Here is a 25,025-nt window from a genome sequence, read left to right on the forward strand (position 1 = left end):
TTTTACTGAAAAAAAAAAAAACTTATTTATACGATTAGGGCAAAAGAAAAAAATTTGACAAAACATTAGTAAATTAAACACGTGTTACCGCCGCCATAAACTTGTCTAACGCCAGCAGGGACGATCCACCCTCCCTTGCCGTCGCCGCCGCCGCCGCGACTTTCAATTCTGCTACGTGGCGCTTGATCTCTTTTCCCCTCCTTGACTCCATCAGCTCCCGAAGTCTCTTCTCCAACTCAGCTGCCGTCACGAATCCGTCCTCCGCAGCCTCCACCGGCAGCGCCACCTTCATTTCTTCCACCATGAAAATCCGGTTCATCTTCTGCTCCGCGTACAGCGGCCAACTAATCATGGGCACTCCAAACCACACCGCCTCCAGCAACGAGCTCTGGCCGCAGTGAGTCACGAATACGCCCACCGAGTCGTGACTCAGCACCTCCGTCTGCGGCGCCCATGACTTCAACACAACCCCTCTCTCTCTAGTCCTCTCCAGGAACCCCTCCGGCAGCAGCGCCTCCAGATCCGCCTCCTCCGCACCCGGATTCCGCACCGCCCAAAGAAATCTACAGCCTGAATTTTCCAATCCAGCCGCCATTTCCCTCAGTTGCTCTGCGGAAAACACGCCTCTTCGGCCGAAACAGAGGAAAACGACGCTCTTACTTGGCTGCGAATCGAGCCATCGCATGCATTCGACGGCGTCGTTTTTCTTGGCACTATCTACATCAATGAACGGCCCCATGGTGTAGACAGGGGGGATCCGCGAATTCGGGGTGCACAAATTGTTCGTCAACGCTTCCAATGCTCTGGGCTCAAGCGCGTAGAAAGTGTTGATGATGATTCCCGCCGATTTCTGAATGTTGATCGCCGTGTCTAAAAAGTGCTTGTAACTCAGACTCTGAGGAAAACGCTGCATCTCGGGGATATCCGCCGACGGAATCACTGGGCAGCCGGGGATCTCAACGGCATCACCCAATTCCCCGCCGGTTTTCTCGTGAATAGTCGGCCAGTAAAGCAGAGCGCAGACGCCGAACGCGCCGACGGTGTTGCAGTAGTAGGTTGGAATGTTGAAGCTCTCGCAAACTTGGAATGCATAATTGCAGAAAAAGTCGAGAACAATCGCTCTGATGTTTGATTTTCGGGAGATTTCTGCTAGGACTTGTCGAAAGATAGGGTTGTTGAGACGAGGCGTTTCGAAGTAGAGCTCGAGGATGTCGTAGGTGGTGTTGGGCGGGAGAGCGGGGGTGGGAAGGCGGCGGAAGGTGATGGAGGGCACGGCGGCCAGGATGGGAGGTGCGGCGGCGGTGCAGAAGACGACGACGGAGATGGAAGGGTGGCGTTTGGCGATGAATTTAGCGAGGCATGTAAAGGAATTGAGGTGGTCCGGCGTCGAATAAAGCACGATCGCGTCTTCCATTTGCCTCTGCCTCTGCCTGTTTCTTATTAAATCTTCGCTTTCTTTCTATATATGTATTGATTTATGAACTTCTAAATAAACGCCGTATTATTGCAACTTTGCTCTCCGTCTTTTCTCGTAATTTCAAGCCGACATAAAATTACTCCTCCGTCGCATCGTAAATAAGACAATTCTCTCGGATACGAAATTTAAGAAATTATTGTTTAGTGTCTTAAATTTAAGTGTTAATAGGCAAAAATGTCCTTTTCTTATAAACACTTGTAAAAATGCCCACTTTCAGAAAGTGGGCATTTTTACAAGTATTTATAAGAAAAGGGCATTTTTGCAAATGCCCCTAAATTTAATGTACACTCACCCAGGGACGGAGGCGGGGGAGGGGGACTAGAGCCCCCTCCCAAATTTTGAATTTTTTTTTAATTTAATTTTCAAATATATATAAATATATGTTTATACCTATTATAAAAATAATTTTATTTTATAAAACAATATTTGGTTATTATATTCTCTCATATATACTTAATTTAAGGATAATTCTGTTATTTAAAACTATATAATCTATAAAATATTGTTTGTTATTATTACTATTATACTTGTCTTTTAATAAAAAAAAATGCCTAATATGTATGAAATGCTAAAAAAAATTATAATGTATTGAAACTAATTTGTAATATATAGAAAATATATAATCTATGAACATGTTGTTTGTTATTATTATTATTATTATGCTTGCCTTTTAATAAAAAATGTCTTAAATGTCTTAAATATACGGAATGTCCAAAAAAAGTTTTGTGATATATTGAAACTATATAATTTATGAAAATATTGTTCGTTATTATTAGTATTAGAGCATCTGCAATGGGGTTCCTTGATAGCCTACTTGATAGTGGTTGTGTTATTGAGTAGGTAGTACTGCATTGGGGTTCCTTGATAGCCTACTTGATAACATTAGTTTTGATTTTTATGTTTTTCATTTAAATTTAATTGCGCAAATTTAAGAAACACAATTTATTTCAAATTTAAATTGCAATAATTATAAAATCCTAAATATTACATAAAACTTAAATAAAATAAAAACAATTCCTAAAAATTAACTACTCTGGCCCTAGAGGTCCGAAACGTGCCCAAAGGTGCTCCATCAAATCATATCGGAGCTGAGCATGTAGTTGTCTATCTCGGAGAAGGCTATCTCTTCGCACATATTCCTCGAAGAACACCGGTGTTTGTCCAGCACTCTCCGTCGAACCACTGCTAGACGCCCCGTCATCATCTCTCCAGTTGGCAGCCGCTTCACCTTCGTGCTCCACAATCATGTTGTGGAGAATGATGCAACACAACATGATGTTCTTCAGGTGCTCTACGTACCAATTGCGCGCCGGACTTCGAATGATTCCCCACCGAGCTTGAAGGACTCCGAAGGCGCATTCCACATCCTTGCGTGCCGATTCTTGCATCTTCTTGAACCTTGCCTCCTTCGGATTGGTTGCCATTGATGGACTCTTCACGAAGCAACGCCACTCCGGATATATGCCGTCACACAAATAGTAGCCCATCCGGTATTCGTGCTGGTTGGCATGAAAGACCACCGGCGCCGCAGTTTCTCTTAACACGTCGGAGAAGAGAGGAGACTGATTCAGCACATTGATGTCGTTGTTTGAACCAGCGACGCCGAAGAAGGCGTGCCAAATTCACAAATCGAAAGAGGCAACGGCCTCCAATATCAAGGTGGGCTCTCCCTGATCCCCGCGTGTGTATGCGTCGTGCCACGCCTTTGGGCAGTTCTTCCACGCCCAATGCATGCAATCTAAGCTCCCGAGCATCTCGGGAAAACCATGCCTCGCCTCGTGCATATGAAGTAGGCGTTGCACGTCAGTTGCCGTTGGACGGCGCAGGTAATGGGCTCCAAAAGCCCGTATGACCGCCTTGCAGAACTTCTTTAGGCATACACGACCGGTTGAGTCCGCCACTTTGAGATACTCATCGAACACATCCGCACTAACCCTAGTGGCTAATTGGCGGATAGCCGACGTGCATTTCTGCAAAGGAAAAAGAGAATCTCGACCGAGTGCATCAGTGCTCATATGGAAGAAAATATCTTCACCTTGAACAGCCTCGACGATGCGCAAGAACAGCTCCTTCTGCTTGCGAAATCAACGCCGGAAAAAAGTAAGGTCGTACGTTGGATTGTCGATGAAGTAGTCTTGCATAAGACGTACATGGGCCTCTTCACGATCACGGTGTACGTATGATCGGGGACGTTTGGCACGCGCCGGCTCTGGCGCCGGTTGGGGGCAGTATGATTGAAGCAGTTGTTTCTGCAACTCAACCAACTCCATGAACTTTTGAGCGACTTCGTCAGAATCGGGCGAAGAATCATGTTCAGGTGACGACATTTTTAGAAGAACGAATATGATATTTTGCAAGAAAAATTGTAGGAGGAAGAAGGAGTGAGTTGTGATGAATGAATGAGGGAGAAGTATTATTTATAGAGAGAAAAGAAAAAAAATAAAAATAAAAATCGAAAAAAGGACGAAAAAGCCGTTGGAAAATAATTTTTTTTTTATTTCGGGCGCGTGCAGAGCACGCGCCGCTCGAGTGCTACCCGAGCACTCGAGCATTCCTCGAGTCGCCCCCCCGCCGCAACGCACCTACTCGACCGCAATGCCCTCCTCGAGTAGCCACTCGAGGAGTGCGTTGCGGGTGCTCTTAGAGCATCCACAATGCTTGCACCCATAGTGGGTGCAATAGAATGGGTCCCACTTCTATTGCACCCACTCCAACAATGGTATTGCACCCACCCGGGTGCAATAGATTTTAATTTCATTTTCTCTTTACTTTTATTCTTTTTTCAATTTAAATTAAGCAACTTCAATTTTAACAACATAAAATTCATTCAACTAAAAATCCAAACATTACAAATAAAATTAAAAAAACAACAAATATTTAAAACATCCAACTTTCGAAAAATTTAAAGCCGTCGAACTACGGGTCAACCGGACCAAAGCGTGCCCATATATGCTCAACCAAATCGTCGCGGAGGCGAGCATGCAATCGTGCATCCTTCAAGCTTGCATTCCGTGCCAAATAGGCGGCGAACTCCGGTGGTGCTCCGGAATTGAATTGTGTTTGAGGAGTAGAACTTGGTCCCTCGCCGTCGTCACCGTCAAAATTACTTGCATTTCCACCTTCTTCCTCAATGATCATGTTGTGCAATATGATGCATGCAAACATGATCGAACTCATTTGCTCCGTCTTCCACAAACGCGACGGTCCTTTAATTATACCCCACCGAGCCTGAAGAACACCGAAAGCTCGTTCCACATCCTTCCTTGCAGCTTCTTGCATCTCCTTGAACCTCCGCTTCTTCTCATCGTTCGGAAACTGGAAGCTCTTCACGAAAACCGGCCAGTCCGGATAGATGTCGTCTGTTAAGTAGTATCCTCGAGTGTGGTGAGAATTGTTGGCGAGGAAGTGCACAGCCACTTCATGCCCCGCTAAAACATCGTTGAATAGCGTGGACTGGTGGAGCACGTTGATGTCGTTGTTGGACCCAGCGACTCCAAAGAATGCATGCCAGATCCACAAATCTTGTGAAGCAACAGCCTCTAATATAATTGTTGGCTCGCCTTGATCCCCTCGAGTGTAGGCGCCATGCCAAGCCACGGGGCAATTCTTCCATCCCCAATGCATGCAGTCTAGGCTTCCCAACATTCCCGGGAACCCATGGCGGGCTTCGTGCATTGCAGTGATGCGTTGCACATCGGCAGTTGTTGGCCGCCTCAAATACGTGCCGCCAAAGATACGAATGACGGCCTTGCAGAATTTCTTCAAGCATTCCAACGCCGTCGACTCTCCTATACGGAGATATTCGTCACAACAATCAGCAGAAGTTCCGTATGCCAATTGTCGAACAGCGGCAGTGCACTTCTGGATCGGGGAGAAGCTTAAGCGGCCAACAGCATCCTGACGTTGTTGGAAGTAAGGATCGACTTCTAGCGCATTGACAATGCGTAGAAACAATTCCCGGCTCATGCGAAATCGACGGCGAAAGAATTGTGGCCCATAAACAGGCTCGACGGCAAAATAATCGCGATGGAGGCGCTCGCCACCACCTTCACGGTCATGACGAACCACTGCCCGCTTTTTCGTCGGGCGTGGTGGAGGTGGATCGAACCGATATGAACTTGCCACTTGCATAAAATTCACAGCACATCTCATAAAAAATAAATCGGGGGCTTGAGTAGGATCGGGAAGAGGAGGAAGTTGTGCGGGATCAACATGAACTTCTTCGTCGGATGAAGAATTTGAGGAAGAATTATTGTTGGAAGAATTGGTGGATGAAGACATTTTTTTTAAGAGTGGAAGAGAATTGGTGGATGTGTTTGTGATTGAGGAAAGGGGATATATATAGGTGAAAAAGGAAAAAAAAAAATTGGCCGAAAGACCGTTGAAGGCAACGGTCAAATGACCGTTAATTTTTTTTTTTTTTTTTAATTTCAAAAAGGGGCGTGTGTTTACACGCCCCCTCCTTCGCTCCCACAAACCACGAGTGCGAAGCAATGCCCCCCCCCCCATCACACCCGGGAGCGGCAACGGCAGTGGGTGCGATAGGCCGGGTTCGATCCGGCCATCGCGCACCCACCGCTGCGGATGCTCTTATGCTCGTATTTTAATTAAAAAATACCTTAAATATACAGAATGCCCAAAAAAAAATCGGGGAACACCCGTACAAGTTTAGCCCCCCCCCCCCCGAACTTAATTTCTGGCTCCATCCCTGCCCCCTCCGTCTTAATAAAAGTGGTCACCTTTCAATTTTTATTTGTCCTACTAAAATTGACCACTTTTCTCAAAATGAAAATATTTATTACTCCCTCGTCTCAACTTTTAATATTCATTTAAAAATGATACAGATTTTAATAAAATGATTGAGTGTATTGAGAGTGGAATAAGAGTCTCACATTTTACGTGAGTGTTGAAATAATTAAAGTGGAGTAAGAGTCCATTTACTTTTACTAAAAATATAAATAGATATCAAAATGTGAGACAAACTAAAAAGAAAATATGGATACTAAAAATTGGGACAGAGGGAGTAGTTAATTAAGCCCCATTCTAATAAAACTTATTTATAACCCTATTGGCACTACACATTGTGCGTCGTTCTAAAATCTACTCCCTTTTGCCTCACTATCACTGCTACTGATCCACCGCGGTGACCCTTTGCCCTCACCCCCTCACCATGGCGCACGCTCGTCCCTCAGGTGGCGGCAAAAGCGCTCGTCATTGTTGGAGTGGGGCGATGTGTGTGTGTGTTCTATTTGGGGCGAGAGAGAGAGAGAGAGAGAGAGAGAGAGAGAGAGAGAGAGAGGAGCGTCTGGTTTGGTGTCGCAGTCTAGGGCTCCGATTGGCGGCGGCCCTGGATTGGGGGCCTAGGGTTCCGGTTGGCGGCGGCGAGAGCAGAGGGAGGCGAAGCTGCGTGGAGCAGCGTCAATGCCTAGATTTGAGGGTGGTCGGCGGTGGTGGTGGTTCGCCATTTTATGAAAAGAGAGATGTGACAGGGGCTATTGTTGCCGTCTAACTTAGGGGAGGGGAGTGTCGTACCTAGGGCACGGCAGTGGCGGCTCTACCATCGCCGGTAAACCAAAGATGTGACGCGATTTGGGGGAACACATTTAATTAGAACATAACAATCTCCTTCTTAATCTCCGTACCCAAAAGAAAGTGACTTTAAATTGATAGAGGAATATTTAATTACACGTGTAATTAAAAATATTTAAAAAAGATAATTTCAAAAATAAAGAATAAGTATTAATTAGAGTGATTAAGAAAAATAAGGTTGTGATTAGTTTTATTGATAGAGTTTTATATTTCCTAATTTTTACTAAAAATAAAAACAACTCACTTTCATTGGAACGACCCAAAATAAAAAAATATGACTCATTTTCGATGGGACAGAGAGACGGTGTGATAGAGAGAGTAAAAGGCAATTACACTTTGACACATCTCTCTCTCCACCACTTGCCACTCAAAGTCAAATCTCCCTCACTAATCACTATACTCCACAATTAATGCTTAAATTAAAATAGACCATCTTTTTTGGGATGTCCCATTAGAATAAGCTCATTTTTTTATTTGAGTAAAAATAATGTACTTAATTAGTGTGGGCCACACAACTTTCCTCATAAAAAGTAAGTTTCTTAATATCCGTGTCCAAATGAAGTGAGCCTATTATAGTGGCACGTAAGGATATAATACCGAATTTTTCTGCTTTAATAAAAAAGAAAAAACTAATACCTAATTTTCAAATATTTTTTAACTTTAACATAATTTTTGAGATATTTTAATATTATTACTACTAGTGCTAAGATATATAACTAATTTTTATTTACAAATTCACATTATAATTTTAATACAAATTTTATGCTCCTTAATTGCATTAAAAACTTAAAAATATTTAAATTTTAAATAAATATAATTAAACAATCATGTAAACCTTTTTGAATAAAAAAGAATGACATATACTTATTTTTTCACCAACAAACAAAAATAAAATGAAAAAAGAGTATGATGTTCAACTTATATATAAATGAGAGGGAATAAAAATTAATATTCACACTTTAAATGATCATAATTTTTTTATATATATAATTTTACATCAGTTTAAAGATTTTCTCGAAATATTTAATTTATCCAAATTGAATATTTTGTCATATATCGAAGTTAATGATTTTTTAAGAAGGAATTCAAATAGAGAAAAAAGTGAGAAAAAGAAAATTTAGAAGCGAGAAAATTTAAAGGTCAAAAACTCTTCCTTTATACTTATATATAAATTTCTTAATTTATTGTAAAATTAATTTTTTCAATTTTTCAACCACCAGAAAGTTGACGTGGGATGCTTCATTGGAGTTGGCATCATCAAATTGCGATTGCACTAACCTCATTCTTTATGACAAAAAAAAAAATCAACAGTGTTAATTTAATGATAAAATAAAAAAATTGTGAGATTATTTTGAAACTTATATTAAAATTGTAAAACTTTCACAATAATTGATAATAGTGTTAATAGGGGAATCTACCCGCATTGATAAAACATCTTACAAAACTACCCACATTGAAAGTCAAAGACCGAAAAGTACACTTGATGGTGGTGGCTTGCTTGGTTTTTTGTGTAAAAGTTGATGATGATGGAAATTGTGTAAGAGTTGTGTAAGAAAACAGTTAAAATTGGTACAAAATGTGAGAAAATGTGAACTCACGTCACTTTCATGCATTATAAGATTAAATAGATTTGAAAATTTTGAATAAATTAGGGGACGTTTGTGTGTTACAAACATTAATACGAAGGTCAAAAAAATCACGATTATGTCAATTCTTAAGCAAAATTTTTGTTTGAAACCAATGAACCACGTACCCGCCAGTAATTCGTAGCCGGCCGCAGTAGGCCGCTCACTTTTGTGACTGGCGGCTACTATTCAACGGCTACGAATTACTGGCGGGTACTTGTGTTATTCGCTTCAAAAAAAAAAAAAATTGTTCATACTTAGCATGATTGTGAATTTTTATCCTTCGTGAATTTTTATTGTTACATATGTACCGTTATTTTTATATTTTTATTTAATTTTACAAGGGGAAATATGAGAGATAGTGAAATATTTACAGTACAAGAAGTACACATGGATGGGAAATATGAGAGATAGTGAATCTGCCAAAATTTGGATTATAGTGGGGGTAATAACACTCACTTTATGCATGATTTGATTGCACATAAAATAATAGACTTGCACATAAAATAATAAGAAATTATATACCAATTATTTGGAAATTCATATATTCAGAAATGAAATAATGTTCTATAGCCAAAAAGTAAAGTACCTGCCATAAAATTATTTTTCGCCATCAGTAGCCGCTAACAAAAAGATAGGGCGGCTACTGGCTCCGTTGTACGATTTTCTGGCGGGTACTGGGTCTTTTAGGCAGAAAATATTATTTTATGTCAAAATATGTATATAATTTTTAATTTTTCGGCTTGTTATGAAGGTTTCAATATAACATACGCATTCCTCTTTTGTATTTGTTGTTTTTTTTTTTTTGTTAATTTTTTAGTAAAAAATTAAAAGTACACACTGAGAAGGTGACTCTGCAAAAATTTTGGTTGTAGTGGGGCATTAATGCTAATTTTATGCATGCGTGATGTGACATGCAATAATAGATTGAAGCCGTATTGAATGAACACTACACTTCACGTGAACTTTTCCTAAGGAATCAAGTTTAGTTCTTATGAGGCTGCATTTGTGAATGACCAAAACACAAATTGAAATACTCACCCTGAATTTCAGAAAAGAAATTTAAGAATATATACCCTAAAGATTTGAGTGGTTTTGTGCGAGAGCAGGCAATTTGTGTTGAATTTCAGCCCGAAAAGGTGATTCTCCTGTATTGTTTGTATAAATTATAGTTTGCATGTTTAATCGTATGTTGGTTTTAACGTTGAGAGCATGTTTTACGTTATTTTAATGAATTTCTTTATTATCTGAAATTTAAAAGCATGTTAGGAAAATATTAAACTTGTTTCTAATATAAATGAATGTTTTGAACAAAAAAAATGAAGTATCCGCCAGAATTTCATTAGACAACGCCAATAGTCGCCGACCCCACAAGGTCAGCGGCTACTGGTGACGGCTAACAATATTCTGGCGGCTACTTCATTTTTCATGCTTATTGTGATGTTTTGAACTTTTTAAGCGTATTTTAATATTATATTTTATGTGGTTTTATAGATGGAATTCGTGAGATACATATATGTGAGATACAACGGAGTCGTCGATGGTATATACTATGTTGGCGGGGCTACGAAGGTCCTTTCCCTCTTAAATGAAACAGTTGCGAGCCTGATATACAGCATCAACAATGTAATGACAACGCATTCGTTGAGCCCGAACTATCAATTGTATTATTTGGCGACCAATCGACGGCTTTTGCGAGCGGCTATTTGTTACTGGTGGGTATTGTATGCATTAGGTTCAGAATTTTTTTTTGTTTCCAAATATACTTAAAGTACAATTTTTACATCCTCGTATTACTGTTTTATTATACACAAACTTACCTTCATTATTTTCAAACTTAGGGCATTTTACCTCACGTGGCTTTACAATAATTGCACATTTATCTGGTTTTGTGCATTTTTAACTACTTATCTTACACATTTTCTTACACAATTGTACTTGTGTAAGAAAAGTGTAAGAACTTTTATAAAAAACCAAGCAAGCCATCACCATCAAGTGTACTTTTCGGTCTTTGACTTTCAATGTGGGTAGTTTTGTAAGATGTTTTATCAATATGGGTAGATTTAATTCCAACCCTTGATAATATCACTCATTTTTTTTTGTCATTATCACTTTAGAAATTCTTATTTCCAATAACCTTAATCAACAACACGTCAATTTTAAAATTGAAATATGAGATGTATAAACATAAGGTCTCATCATGCAATTAACATGTCTTTAATGAGCTCCAAAAATTTCCCCGCTTATTTTATGATCCCACAAATTGCTTCTCAAATTCAACTTGCACCTATTTATGGCATCCGGATCATGTAGGTGTGTATTGTGGAAGCCCTAACGTCTTTTATCTATATCACTCAATTTGCGTTTGTTTTCTGTTTTAAAAAAAGAAACACAAAATCTCATGTACACTTGGGTCGTACCCGATTCGAATTCAGACCCGAATCTTATTCAACTAGACTATCCTACCAGAATGTCAAGTGTTAGAGTAATTTTGATACAGTGTTAGTGTCATTTTACATATAGTGTTAGTGTCATTTCAATATAGTGTTGATGTCATTTTCGAAATAGTGTCATTTGTAAAACAAAATAGTGTTAGTGTCATTCCAAGTTCGTGTTAGTGTTAGTGTTAGTGTCGTTCCGTGTTAGTATTAGTGTCATTTTAAGAAAAAGTGGATCATGATAGTTCAATTGGATCAGGATCCGAGTCGGGTACAATCCAGGTGTACGATACACCCGGGTGTACAAAAGACCACATTGCGTTTGTTTTCAGACTACAATTAGTTAGATCCTTTATCTAGGCTAATTGTCGATTTGACACCATTTCTATACTTTGTTCTTATATAAAAATTATGATGCGATTTGAGAACGAGTTTTAATAAATGGTTGAGAAATGTATATAAAGTGAAGAAATAAATTTACAATAGTTAAAAATAGAGAAATAGACTCATCAAAATTGATATGCTAAATAATTGAGTTTTTTTTTTATAAATATTAACATGAATAAAGTTTAAAATATAAAGAGAAGTGTACTAAAATAAAAATATAGTATAATTTTTGTGGACAGATAAAAATAATACTAATAATATCACAATTTTCATTAACAGTGAAAGTATTATTTTCAAGTTCAACATGACTTTCATTGGCTGCAAAAAACATCACTTTTCTATTGTTTGTACTTTTTACACCATTAAATTTTTATGGCTAGACTAATATGACAGATTGATAGTCAGGACTTTAGACAATTACCACACTTAACACACTAAATATTATTCCCTCCGTTCCAATATTAGTGGCTATTTTTCCACTTTGGTTTGTCCCATTATAAGTGGCCCAAACCCAAAGTAGTAAAAATTAGTGCTTGATTAAGCCCATTAACAATAAGTTAATATGCTCTAATTTAAACCTATTTGCCTTATCTGGGGTTAGCCACAATCATTTATGTTCTCGCACTTTCTCTCTCTAATCTGCCGCTCACACCATGAGCACCCACCAAGTAGGGGTGAGCAAACCCAACCCGGACCCGCCAAACCCAACCCGGACCGACGGGTTTGGCCCGGACCGAACCGGTCCACTGTATGTCATCGGTCCGGGTTGGGTCCATTTTCTAGGACCGAATATTTTTTGGGTCGAAACCCGGTCGAACCCGCCGAACCTGAAACCGACCCGGTCTCTTATAAATTTAATATTTAATTTATATATTTAATATTTATAATAATATTAATTAAAACTTAAATTAAATTTCTAACCCTACTTCACTACTTCACGTTTGGGGAGAGGGAACTTCACAAATATTAAATTAATTTATAATAATATTAATTAAAACTTAAATTAATTTATATATTTAATATTTATAATAATATTACTCCCTCCGTCCCATTATTTAAGACACACTTTCCTTTTTGGATTGTCCCATTAATAAAGACACACTTCCAAAAATAGAAATAATTAAGCATTAATTAAAACTCACTAATTATCCTATAAATTAAAAAACCTAAATTATTCTTCCACACAAATTACAATGCCGCCTCATTTTCCAATCTTAAATCTCTCATCTCTCGTCTCCACCACCTGCCGCCCCAGCTCTTCCGGCGACGAGTGCCGTTGGACCTCCGGCGAACAATGCCGCCGCTCTTGCCGGACTCTGCCGCCTACCAGAGTAGGCCCCAAAACCAGACGCCCAAATCGCGGTGCGGCGGAGATGTCGATTTCATCCATCAATGATGCTGCTCATGCCGGAATCTGCGGCGGAGCCTCCGACCACTCGCCCACACACTGACGAGGGTAGAGGGCCGAGCCCTAGCCCCGTCGAACATCCCTCTTTCTTCTCTCCCTTCTCGATTTTGGTCCTCTTTTTGGTTCGATTTTGAGTTTCATTTTGGTTTGATTTGAGTTCGATTTTGAGTTTTATTTTTTTGTTCGATTTTTTGGGTTCGAATCTGGCTCTTTTAGCCACTACGTTGGCAGTGGTGGACGGCGGTTCTCGGTGATAGTGTTCAAAAGAAGTGTAGATTTTAGGATAAAAAAATTATTTTTGAATCAATCTGTTATTAATTGATGCATTCATAAATGAAGGTGTCTGATGACGAAGAAGGTTACTAATTGATGCATTCACAGTGAAGACGAAGAAGACGGGGGTTGGGGAGCTTGGTAATTGTCTGATGCATTCACAAATGATGAAGGTCGATTTTTTTAAAAAGATAAATTGAAACTGAATTTAATTAAATTAATTGGAATTGTTGAATTTTGTTAATCTAAATTTAAATTTGAAAATAACCATAAAAGAAACAAATTCACTAAATTTAAATTAATCAACAACACTAATGATGTGGCCCACAATACTTTATCACATAAACTACATCTCCTTAATCTCTGTATCCAAATGAAGTGTGTCTTCATTATTGGGACAGAGGGAGTAATATTTATGTTTTAGATCTGAAAAATAGGTGTAAAAACAGGAAAAAAAAGTAGGTTATCAGCGGGTCTGACCCGGACTGAACCGGACCCGTTGCCCGAGTTCGGTCCGGTCCCGGGTCGGCCCGCACGAATGTTTTGGTTCGGGTCGGTCCATTTTTCTGAAATTTTCAGGTCCGCAAACCCGACGGGTCGGTCCGGGTCGGTTCTGGTCCGACCCGCTACACACCCCTACCACCAAGTTTCCAGCTCTTCGCCATGGAGATTTGACACCGTGCTCTCCGATTTCTCACCACTCACCCTTGATGTGGTGTCAGAACTAAACACTTCTCCGTTTCGCGAGGTCTGCAACCCTCTTTTGCCACCATCTGCCGCCGATTCGACAAGTCCACTGTGATGAAGAAGGACATCTCCTCCGACATGCCGGCATCTTCGGTGTTCGTCGGCTCTCTGAGCAGTGTTGTCTTCCCTTCTCACTGGTGCCATCTTCTGAGCAAACCCTAAATGAATGGGCTTCTCTCTGTGTCCGCCGCCTTTAACTCCCGATTCGCTTAGGTATGGGGAGGATCTCTCTGGTCTCATGGTCGCCGATACACTATCACCATGGTCCGATGTCGACTTCGGTGAGGAAAGGTTTTTGCTCACCATTGTTGGTGATGTTTTGATTTTAAAATGTTTAGTTATGTATAGCAACCTCCTTTATTTATAGATGAATTTTAGTGGGAAATTCAAATTGTATTTCAAACTTTTGGAGGCTGTACAAACATGAAAAAGTATCTCTGCACTACCGCCCAAATTTGGGTTTTTATTTCAATGAAATTGTGGATTCTGCCGCCATTTAGTGGCAAAATTTTAAGTTTTCCAAATTTTTATTTAACTTCCAGATTTCAAGTGTTCCAGATTCAATTTGATTATAAAGATTTTAAGTTGATTTTGTCGCCTTGCTTAAAATTTAAGTGTTCCAGATTTTAAGTTGATTTAAATTTTAATTTAAAATTCTAGATTTAAATTTTCAAATTTAAATTTAATTTAAAATTTCAATTATTAAAAGGTGGAAAAGGTTGTTACAAAAGTTGATTGTAATTAACTCACTAATAAAGTCATTGAAAAAATGGACCACACATAATTAAAACATAGTAACTATCACTTTATTAATCTCCGTGTAGAAAAGAAAATGGCCACTTTATTTATCTCAAAATAGCCGTGATGGAGGGAGTATATCTTTAGGTGTTGATGGTTTGTTTTATTTTTTGGAAAAAAATTCACACTTTTTTTATATAAATTATATAAATAAATTTAAAAATAGCACGACAGTGGGCTCAAACCTAAGACCTTAGGCCTTAGGCATTCACCATCTACCGCTAGGTCAACACACACACACACAAATTTCACACTTTCACTCATACATTATAATTGTATAAGAAAAGTGTAAAAGAAACATGTAATCATGGTAAAATTATTGTACTTTCATTCAATGATTGTTTTAATTTAAATTATTAAGCAATGCATTCAACTATTTACTAATATCTCAAATTAATTCATTACTTACAAAAAAATATTTAAAATTTTATTTTTCACAATAAAATTTAATTTTCTATTTTGCCGACCGACCGCCTACTTATTTGATTATATTATCAATTGTTATAATTAAAAATCATATATTTATGTCATAAAGTAAAGGAATCAAGATTTAATAAGAAAAGAAAATTTAAGTAACCATGATTTATTAAGTAAATGCACATAACATTGAAAAAAAAGAAAAAGAAAAAGAGGAGTAGGTAACAAAAAAATCATCCAGGAAAAGCAGGTAAAATGTGTGGTGGATGGAAATCTAGCACAGCAGGCTCATGTGTCTGTCACTATTCCATTTAAAACTACGTACCATTAAAAGTGAAACATTATTTACGACCAATAAGTACGATCCACGTGGGCTTCTTCATAAAGTACGATCCACGTGTCGCCATCTTAACGACAGTGTTCTCGTGAACAGGACTCAACCCAATAAGTTCCATGACTTGTTTGTCGCGACTACCTGTCTCTGAAAACAACCTTTCTCTAACTAAAAGTAAAAAACAAAAAAACTTTTCTGCCTCATTTGCTATTAATTGCTATTTCCCAATTTCAGAAAAAGCATAAAATTAATAATTATTTTATATAGTGTTTATAGAAAATATAATAATATTATATTTCTATTTTTTAGGATATGTTTTGACATTCTATTCTTATACTCCCTCCGTCCCCAAAATAAGTTCCTCTTTGGGGACGGCACGGGTTTTAAGAAAAATGGTAAAGTGTATTGATAGTGGAGAAAAATATATTATAATTAGTATTGAGAGTGGTGAAAAGGTGAAAAAGTGTTATAATTAGTATTGGGAGTGGTGAAAAAGTGAAAAATAAGAATAAATAAAGTATTATTAGTGGTGGGGTAGTTGTCCAAAAATAGAAAGAAAGAAAGAGGAACTTATTTGGGGGACATCCCAAAATGGAAAAAGAGGAACTTATTTCAGGGACGGAGGGAGTATTACAATCTTGTAAACACTTTTAGTTATAAAAAAATTTAACGCACTCTCAAATCAATCACAATCATTCATTTTTATATATTAAGACCCTTTTTTTTGGGGCATTTGCAAAAATGCCCTTTTCTTATAAACACTTGTAAAAATGTCCACTTTCACTTATGAAAGTGGGCATTTTTACAAGTGTTTATAAGAAAAGGGCATTTTTGCCTATTAACACCTTTTTTATTATCAACTAAATACAAATTCATCAACAATTTTATTAAAATTCGTATTGTATCTAAGGTTATATATTCTTGACGAAAGAAGTATTACTTTATCCGTCCTATCTATCTTGAGAGAAAACTTTTGGTCACGAGATTTAAAAAAATATTTCATCGTTCCATAAAAATATACATAGCATGAGATAACAAAGATTTTAAGAAATCATGTAAAGTATAGTGTGAGTGAAGAAATGATCTCATATTGATTGTGATGTTTAGTAGAAAAATTATTACTATAAATGGAGTATGCATGTTTTTCTGAGACGTACGAAAAATGAAAATTATACATGTTTTTATGGGACAGAGGGAGTTGTATTTAGTGTGTTAAGTGTGGTAGGTGAAAAAGTAAAAATGTGAATAAAGGGTAAAACTTTTGCCGAAATAAGAAAATGTCTCAAAATAGGTGGGACGACTCAAAAAGAAAAATGTCTCAAGATAGGTGAGACGAGGAGAATATTTTCTTTTCATTGCTACTTTTTTATTATTCTCTTGTCTACGAAGAATATACAACAATTGTCTTATTTCACGTTCATAAAGAGTATATTACATTGTTTTTTTAGGACATGACCTCACACTCTCTCCTTATATTTCAACCTTACAAACACCATTTATTTATTAAAAAGCTACATGTGGCTCACATTCAATTCAATCACAATCATTTATTTTTACTTCATGAAATATTTTATCCACTAAGAGCATCCGCAGCGGTGGGTGCGATGGCCGGATCGAACCCGGCCTATCGCACCCACTGCCGTTGCCGCTCCCGGGTGTGATGGGGGGGGGGGGGCGTTGCTTCGCACTCGTGGTTTGTGGGAGCGAAGGAGGGGGCGTGTAAACACGCGCCCCTTTCCGAAATTAAAAAAAAAAAAAAATTAACGGTCATTTGACCGTTGCCTTCAACGGTCTTTCGGCCGATTTTTTTTTTCTTTTTTTTCTTTTTTTTCCTTTTTCACCTATATATATCCCCCTCCCTCAATCACAAACACATCCACCAATTCTCTTCCACTCTTAAAAAAAATGTCTTCACCAATTCTTCCAACAATAATTCTTCCTCAAATTCTTCATCCGACGAAGAAGTTCATGTTGATCCCGCACAACTGCCTCCGCGACGATTTGGTTGAGCATATATGGGCACGCTTTGGTCCGGTTGACCCGTAGTTCGACGACTTTAAATTTTTCGAAAGTTGGATGTTTTAAATATTTGTTGTTTTTTTAATTTTATTTGTAATGTTTGGATTTTTAGTTGAATGAATTTTATGTTGTTAAAATTGAAGTTGTTTAATTTAAATTGAAAAAAGAATAAAAGTAAAGAGAAAATGAAATTAAAATCTATTGCACCCGGGTGGGTGCAATACCATTGTTGGAGTGGGTGCAATAGAAGTGGGACCCATTCTATTGCACCCACTATGGGTGCAAGCATTGTGGATGCTCTAAACACATATTCACCTTAAAAATTCGTGTCGAACCCAATGTTATATAGTACTCCCTTCGTCCCAAAGGAAATGTCCTCCTTCTTTTGGGCACGGTTATTAAGGATGCATAATCTGCCTAATCTAGTAGAAACTGAAATGATGCATAATCTGTCATTGAATCTTATATGTTGCCTAATCTAGTAGAAACTGAAATTTCCTTAATATTCTACTAGATTAGGCAGATTATGCATCCTTAATAACCGTGCCCAAAAGAAGGAGGACATTTCCTTTGGGACGGAGGGAGTAGTATTTTATTTGAATGGATGGAGTATTTTTTTTTTCTCATCCATATTTTAAAAAATATGTTTATGCTAAATTTTTTGGCTCTAAGCCTAAACCTTCGATTTTTGAGCTAGTTCATCGGGCCAAAAAGGTTACGAAGAAAAACATAACATATATATATATATATATATATATATATATATAGGGGAGGGCTAGAATAAAAACACTCTTAAGTGTATAAAATATAAATGATTTTCAGCCCTTAGATCATCAAGATCTACGGTTGATTCGTAACCGTGTTGGATGAATTCGTGGTCCTGAGTTCGAATACCAAAGGTAACAAAAATTTATTTTTCGCAATTCGTAACTCTGTTGGATAAATTCATACGTGTTCTACATAAAATTCGTACATTAAGAAACGTTTATATTTTATACACTTAAGAATGTTTATATATATATATATATATATATATATATATATATAGGTGTGGTTCTAGGGAGAACTAAATATTTGTGAGAACATGAGAACCATCAAATCTAATGCATTCACTGTAAAAAATAATGCATTTGCTGTTAAAATTAATGCACTCAAAAAAATAAAAAAATTGCTACCTTCAGGATTCGAACCCAGGATCTGCATTCATCCAACAAGATGATGCATCCACCGTAGATCTTGATGATCGAATGGCTGAAAATGGTTCTCCGTTCTTTTTTTATTTATGGTTCTTTCCTGAACCTCTCCCTATATATATATATAGGGGAGGGCTACAGTAAAAACATTTCTTAAAATATAAATATAAACGTTTTTTAATGTACGAATTTTATCCAACAGGGTTACGAATTCTTCCAACATGGTTACGAATTGTGAAAAATAAATTTTTGCTACCTTTGAAATTCGAACTCAGGACCACGAATTCATCCAAAAGGGTTACGAATCAACCGTAGATCTTGATGATCTAGGGCTGAAAATCATTTATATTTTATACACTTAAGAGTGTTTTTATTCTAGCCCTCCCCTATATATAGGGAAGGGCTACCGTGAAAACACTTCTTAAATAAAAATAAAAATATTTTTTAATGTACGAATTTTATGTAGAACATGTATGAATTCATCCAACAAGATTACGAATTGTGAAAAATAAAATTTTGCTACCTTTGGGATTCGAACTCAGGACCACGAATTCATCCAACAAGGTTACGAATCAACCGTAGATCTTGATGATCTAAAGGCTGAAAATTGTTTATATTTAATATTTTAAGAAGTGTTTTTATTTTAGTCTTCCCCTATATATATATATATATATATATATATATATATATATATATATATATATATATATATATATATAGGGTGTGGTTCTAGAGAGAACTACATTATTTGTGAGAACGAGAGAACCATCAAATCTAATGCATTCACTGTAAAAATTAATGCATTCGCTGTTAAAATTAATGCACTAAAAAAATTAAAAAAAAATGCTCCCTTCAGGATTCGAACACAGGTTCTATATGCATCCAACAAGATGATGCATCCACCGTAGATCTTGATGATCGAATGGTTGAAAATGGTTCTCCGTTCTTTTTTTATTTATGGTTCTTTCTTGAACCTCTCCCTATATATATATATATATATATATAGGAAGGGGTTCTAATAAAAACCTCTGTTAAAATGAGAACTAGGAACCTAATCTTGACCTTTTAAATATTAGATCTAATGGTTAGGATTTAGTCAACAAAAGAAACTGTGCATCTATTACATTTTACTGTGCACTTAAAAAATATGCAATTTATGCAATTGAAACCAACAATGCAAAATACTCAAGCAAATTGAAATTGTGCATCTATGCAATTGAAACTGTGCATCTATGTAATCGAAATTGCGCATCTGTAGTTTAATCTCAGTCCTCTATTTTATTTAAATCAATGGCTTTAAATTGGTTCCTAGTTTTCATCTTAAGAGGGGTTTTTATATTAACCCTACCCTATATATATATATATATATATATATATAGGAAGAGGTTCTAATAAAAACCTCTGTTAAAATAAGAACTAGGAACCTAATCTTGACCTTTTAAATATTAGATCTAATGGTTAGGATTTAGTCAACAAAAGAAACTGTGCATCTATTATATTTTACTGTGCACTTAAAAAATATGCAATCTATGCAATTGAAACCAACAATGCAAAATACTCAAACAAATCGAAATTGTGCATCTATGCAATTGAAACTGTGCATCTATGCAATCGAAATTGTGCATCTGTAGTTTAATCTCAGCTTTCTATTTTATTTAAATCAATGGCTTTAAATTGGTTCCTAGTTTTTATCTTAAGAGGGGTTTTTATATTAACCCTACCCTATATATATATATATATATATATATATATATATAGGGGAGGGCTAGAATAAAAACACTCTTAAGTGTATAAAATATAAATGATTTTCAGCCCTTAGATCATCAAGATCTACGGTTGATTCGTAACCCTATTGGATTAATTCGTGGTCCTGAGTTCGAATCCCAAAGGTAGCAAAAAATTATTTTTCACAATTCGTAACCATGTTTGATGAATTCGTAACCATGTTGGATAAAATTCGTACATTAAAAAACGTTTATATTTATATTTTAAGAAGTGTTTTTACCGTAGCCCTCCCCTATATATATATATATATATATATATATATATATATATATATATATATTATCATATTCTTTTAATAAAAAAAATATCATATGTTCTCAATCAAGACACTTAGTTTTGTATTAGATATAAAAATAAGTGTTATTTCAATATCAACGTATATAATACTCCATCCGTCTCATTACTTTTGGATGCAGAGATTAAGAAAATGTGTAGTTAGTGTACAAAGTGAGTTGGTAGAAGAGTATTTAAGAATTGTTTTATGTGAGTTGATGTATAAAGTTAATTACCCACCATTAATAATATTTTAAATAATTAAATATAATATATACTATATATAAAAGCAAAATAAATCATATCCTACGTGGCGTCGCATAATCACTCCATGCTAATTTTTCTCAATTCTCATTCATTCTTTTTTTTTTTCTAAAATTTTAATCAATTTTCATATATCTAAAAACCATTAAGTATCTAAAAATTATTATATTAATATTCATATAATCACTTCATTCTAATTTTCCTCAGTTCTCATTCATTCTTTTTTTTCTAAATTTTTAATCAATTTTCATATTTAAAAATTATTATATTAATACTCCACAGATCTTGCACGAGTAAATATTGGAAACCGACTCCTCTTGATTTCAAACTCTAAATGCCATTAAATATTTACAAATCATTATATTAATATTTCATAGATCTCGCACGAGTAAATATATATAATAATTGTAATACGGTCGCACACAAAGCTTTTGCAGGTGCCATCCTTGGATGAGTATTGGCTTTGTACGCACCTTTGAGATATTGGGTTAGTCATATACATCTTATTATATATAATACGATTATGAGTCCAATCCTATGTGAATTTTTCTCTATTTTTTGTGCTAATTTTTCTAAATTCTCATGCATGGCTTTGACTTTTTAATCAATTTAGTTATCTTAAATTCCACATCGAAATTTTAACAAACTTCACTAATTGAAGTCATGTATTTATTAGGATCAGTAAATTCACTAACAATTAAATTTGATCAATTAATTAATTGGTCAAATAAATAGTTATACTTCTTATTGCAAAAATTAATTTGGCTAATATTTATTTGGCCAACAATTAAGTTTGCTAAATAAATAAAAAATTAATGAATTTCCAAGTGATTAATACGAATATAAACATAATGATTTTTAGATAATTAATGGTTTTTAAATATGAAAATCAATTAAAAATTTAGAAAAAAAAAAGAATGAATGAGAATTGAGAAAAATTAGAATGGAGTGATTATACGACGCCACGTAGGATAAGATTTATTTTGCTATTATATATATATATAGGGTTGCGCTAAAATAAGACGCACTTTTAATCTATAAAATAAGACCTAATCTTAGCGCTTCATCTCACTAAGAGCATCCGCAGCGGCCGTTGCGAAGGAGGGATCGACCCGGGGTGAGAGAGGAGGCCGCGCGCTGGAGAATCGGCCTAGTGCGAGGCCGAGGCGAAGCCTCGCAATGGGTTGAAGAGGAGGAGTGTGTGGAGCGTCCTGCGGACGCGCCGTTTTTTTTAAAAAAAAAAATCTAAATTCGTTAATTTTTTCAAAAAATGACCGTTTAAATTTCTTTAAAAAAAAAAAAAATGGGCCGTTGGAGGCAACAGCCGAATTTCAATTTTTTTCCTTTTTTTTTATTCCCCTTTTATCTATATATATCACCACTCTTTTCATTCATTTCACATCTCCACATCAAAAAATCATCTCCACATCAAAAAAATTTCTAAAAAAAATGTCTTCCTCCTCATCAAGCCACGAGGACGAGCGACGTGCTGAAGAATTTTCCAATCTTGTACAACAATTTAACCAAATTGTTCAAGATATTGGTGATCCAGAAGAGCAACCTCGTCGTCGCCGACGAGGTGCGCGGAAGAAGGCTTTCATTCGTCGGGACCGTGAAGCCGGCGCTGTACGTTTGCACGCGGATTACTTTGATGAAAATCTGGTCTACCCCGACAACATCTTTCACCGTCGTTTTCGGATGCATCGTGCGTTGTTTTTGCGCATCGTTAATGCCGTCGCCTCCGATCCATACTTCCAACAACGCACGGATGCAACTGGGAGGCCCGGCTTCACGCCATTGCAAAAATGCATTGTCGCTGTTCGTATGCTAGCTAACGGTGGGGCAGCGGACCAATACGACGAGTATCTCTGGATTGTAGAGTCCACATCGTTGGAGTGCTTGCGGAGATTCAGTCGTGCCATTATTCAACTCTTCGGCGTGGAGTACTTGAGGAGGCCGACTTCCGCTGACTGCCAACGGCTTATAGCAATGCACGAAGCGAAGCACGGCTTCCCGGGAATGCTAGGGAGCCTTGATTGCATGCATTGGGCGTGGAAGAATTGTCCAACGACATGGCAAGACGCATACACTCGCGGCGATCAGGGGGAACCGACCATCATCCTCGAAGTCGTCGCCTCCCAAGATCTATGGATCTGGCATGCTTTTTTTGGGACTCCTGGTTCGAACAACGACATCAACGTGCTCAACAACTCGACGTTGTTCAACGATCGACTGCAAGGAATGGGGGTGCCGGTCACATATGAAGTCAACAACTCCTACTACACAAGTGGGTACTACTTGACTGACGGCATCTATCCCAATTGGCCTGTATTCGTGAAGAGTCCTACACATCCGACGGATCCGAAGGGGAAGAGGTTCAAAGTGATGCAGGAAGCGGCTCGCAAGGATATTGAACGAGCCTTCGGCGTCCTTCAAGCTCGTTGGGCAATCGTCAAAGGCCCAGCGCGTCTTTGGAGCAAGGAGGCGATGAGCGACATCATGTTCACGTGCATCATTTTGCACAACATGATCATCGAAGACGAAGGCGAGCAAGCAACGCAGTGGGAAGAAGACGCCGACGAAGCTTCGAGTAGCGCCGCATCTCAACCTCATGTCGGTGTTCCGCCGGATTTTCGTGCATTTATTGCACGACAAGCATCCATGCGAGACGCGGAGATGCATGCTCGCCTCACTTTGGACTTGAAGGAGCACATTTGGTCTCGTTTTGGTCCGATTGAGTCCTAGAAAATTAGTATAATTTTTATTTTTTTTATTGTATTTAAATTATGTCTTTAAATTATTGTAATGTTTAATTTTATTTTTAATGAAAATAGAAATTTAAAAATAAAAGTGTAGAAATATGAATTTTGTGGAAATGGGGATTTAAGCACCCACCTAAGACACAATGCATTGGAGAGGGGTGTGTCTTAGGTGGGGCCCACTCCTAAGACACCCCTCTAAGACACCACCATTGTGGATGCTCTAATATACACAGTCAGATTTAGATTAGATATATTAGAATGTATAAATTTTATGTAGAACACGTATGAATTCATCCAACAGGGTTACGAATTGTGAAAAATAAATGTTTGCTACCTTTGGGATTCGAAATCAGGACCACGAGTTCATCCAACAAAGTTACGAATCAACCGTAGATCGTGATAATCTAAGAGCTGAAAAATGTTTATATTTTATATTTTAAGAAGTGTTTTAATTTTAGCCCTCCCCTATATATATATAGGGGAATGCTAAAATAAAAATCAAAGTTAGACTATAAAATAGGAACCATTTTCAGCCATTGGATCATCAAGATCTACGGTTAATTCATCACCTTGTTGGAATAATTCATGGTCCTGAGTTCGAATCTCATAGGTAGCAAAAAATTTTATTTTCGTAATTCATACATTTACACAGCGGATTCATGGGTGTTCTACATATAATTCATACATTTTAATTACTTTATAGTTTATAATCTAAAAGGAGTTTTCTGAATAGCCATCCCCAATATATATATATATATATATATATATATATATATTATTGTTAATGTTTATTTTGAAATGTTATGAGTTTTTATTGAGACAGATAACTAATTATCGTAACAACTTATATTTGATTATTTAGGTATTTAATTAATAAATTTGAGCATATTCGGGTAATTAACAGATTTTACTATTATGAATTTAGAATGAGAATGAGTAGTAAAATTATTTTTAATTGAGTTTAAAACGAATACAATTGTATAAACGAAGTTCATGATCTGTGGATTGTATAATTATCAAATTTATACTTAAAATTATTAACAAAATTTATATATATAATAATTAATTTCCATCGAAATTCGACGGACAATAATCTAATTTTACTAACAAAGATATGAGACATTATTAGTGAGATAGACGGAGCAACTAATAAGAAATTTCGTTAAGAGGTAAAGATTTTATATACATTACTATTCCACCGGTATATATGCATGGGATAAAGTAGTTTTTTTGTAC

The 25,025-nt window shown here is 36.7% G+C and overlaps 3 protein-coding genes across 3 annotated transcripts; 1 reads left to right on the forward strand and 2 right to left on the reverse strand.

Annotated features, from left to right (window-relative positions):
* On the reverse strand, positions 1 to 1,558 carry LOC130993420 (chalcone 4'-O-glucosyltransferase). Its single transcript, XM_057918298.1, has one exon. The coding sequence runs from the start codon at positions 1,412 to 1,414 to the stop codon at positions 74 to 76; it is 1,341 nt and encodes a 446-aa protein (XP_057774281.1). The 5' UTR covers positions 1,415 to 1,558; the 3' UTR covers positions 1 to 73.
* Positions 1,559 to 4,393: 2,835 nt separating this feature from the next.
* On the reverse strand, positions 4,394 to 5,775 carry LOC130993956 (uncharacterized). The gene is made up of 2 exons (XM_057918996.1): positions 4,696 to 5,775; positions 4,394 to 4,596 (listed from the first exon to the last, which is right to left on the reverse strand). Exons 1-2 carry the CDS (start codon positions 5,756 to 5,758, stop codon positions 4,394 to 4,396), a joined length of 1,266 nt encoding a protein of 421 aa, XP_057774979.1. The 5' UTR covers positions 5,759 to 5,775.
* A 16,701-nt stretch (positions 5,776 to 22,476) lies between these two features.
* On the forward strand, positions 22,477 to 24,182 carry LOC130993958 (protein ALP1-like). Its single transcript, XM_057918997.1, has 2 exons — positions 22,477 to 23,744; positions 24,143 to 24,182. Exons 1-2 carry the CDS (start codon positions 22,477 to 22,479, stop codon positions 24,180 to 24,182), a joined length of 1,308 nt encoding a protein of 435 aa, XP_057774980.1.
* Positions 24,183 to 25,025: the final 843 nt, after the last annotated feature.

The sequence above is a fragment of the Salvia miltiorrhiza genome, chromosome 7, assembly GCF_028751815.1.
Source record: "Salvia miltiorrhiza cultivar Shanhuang (shh) chromosome 7, IMPLAD_Smil_shh, whole genome shotgun sequence".
NCBI lineage: Eukaryota > Viridiplantae > Streptophyta > Magnoliopsida > Lamiales > Lamiaceae > Salvia > Salvia miltiorrhiza.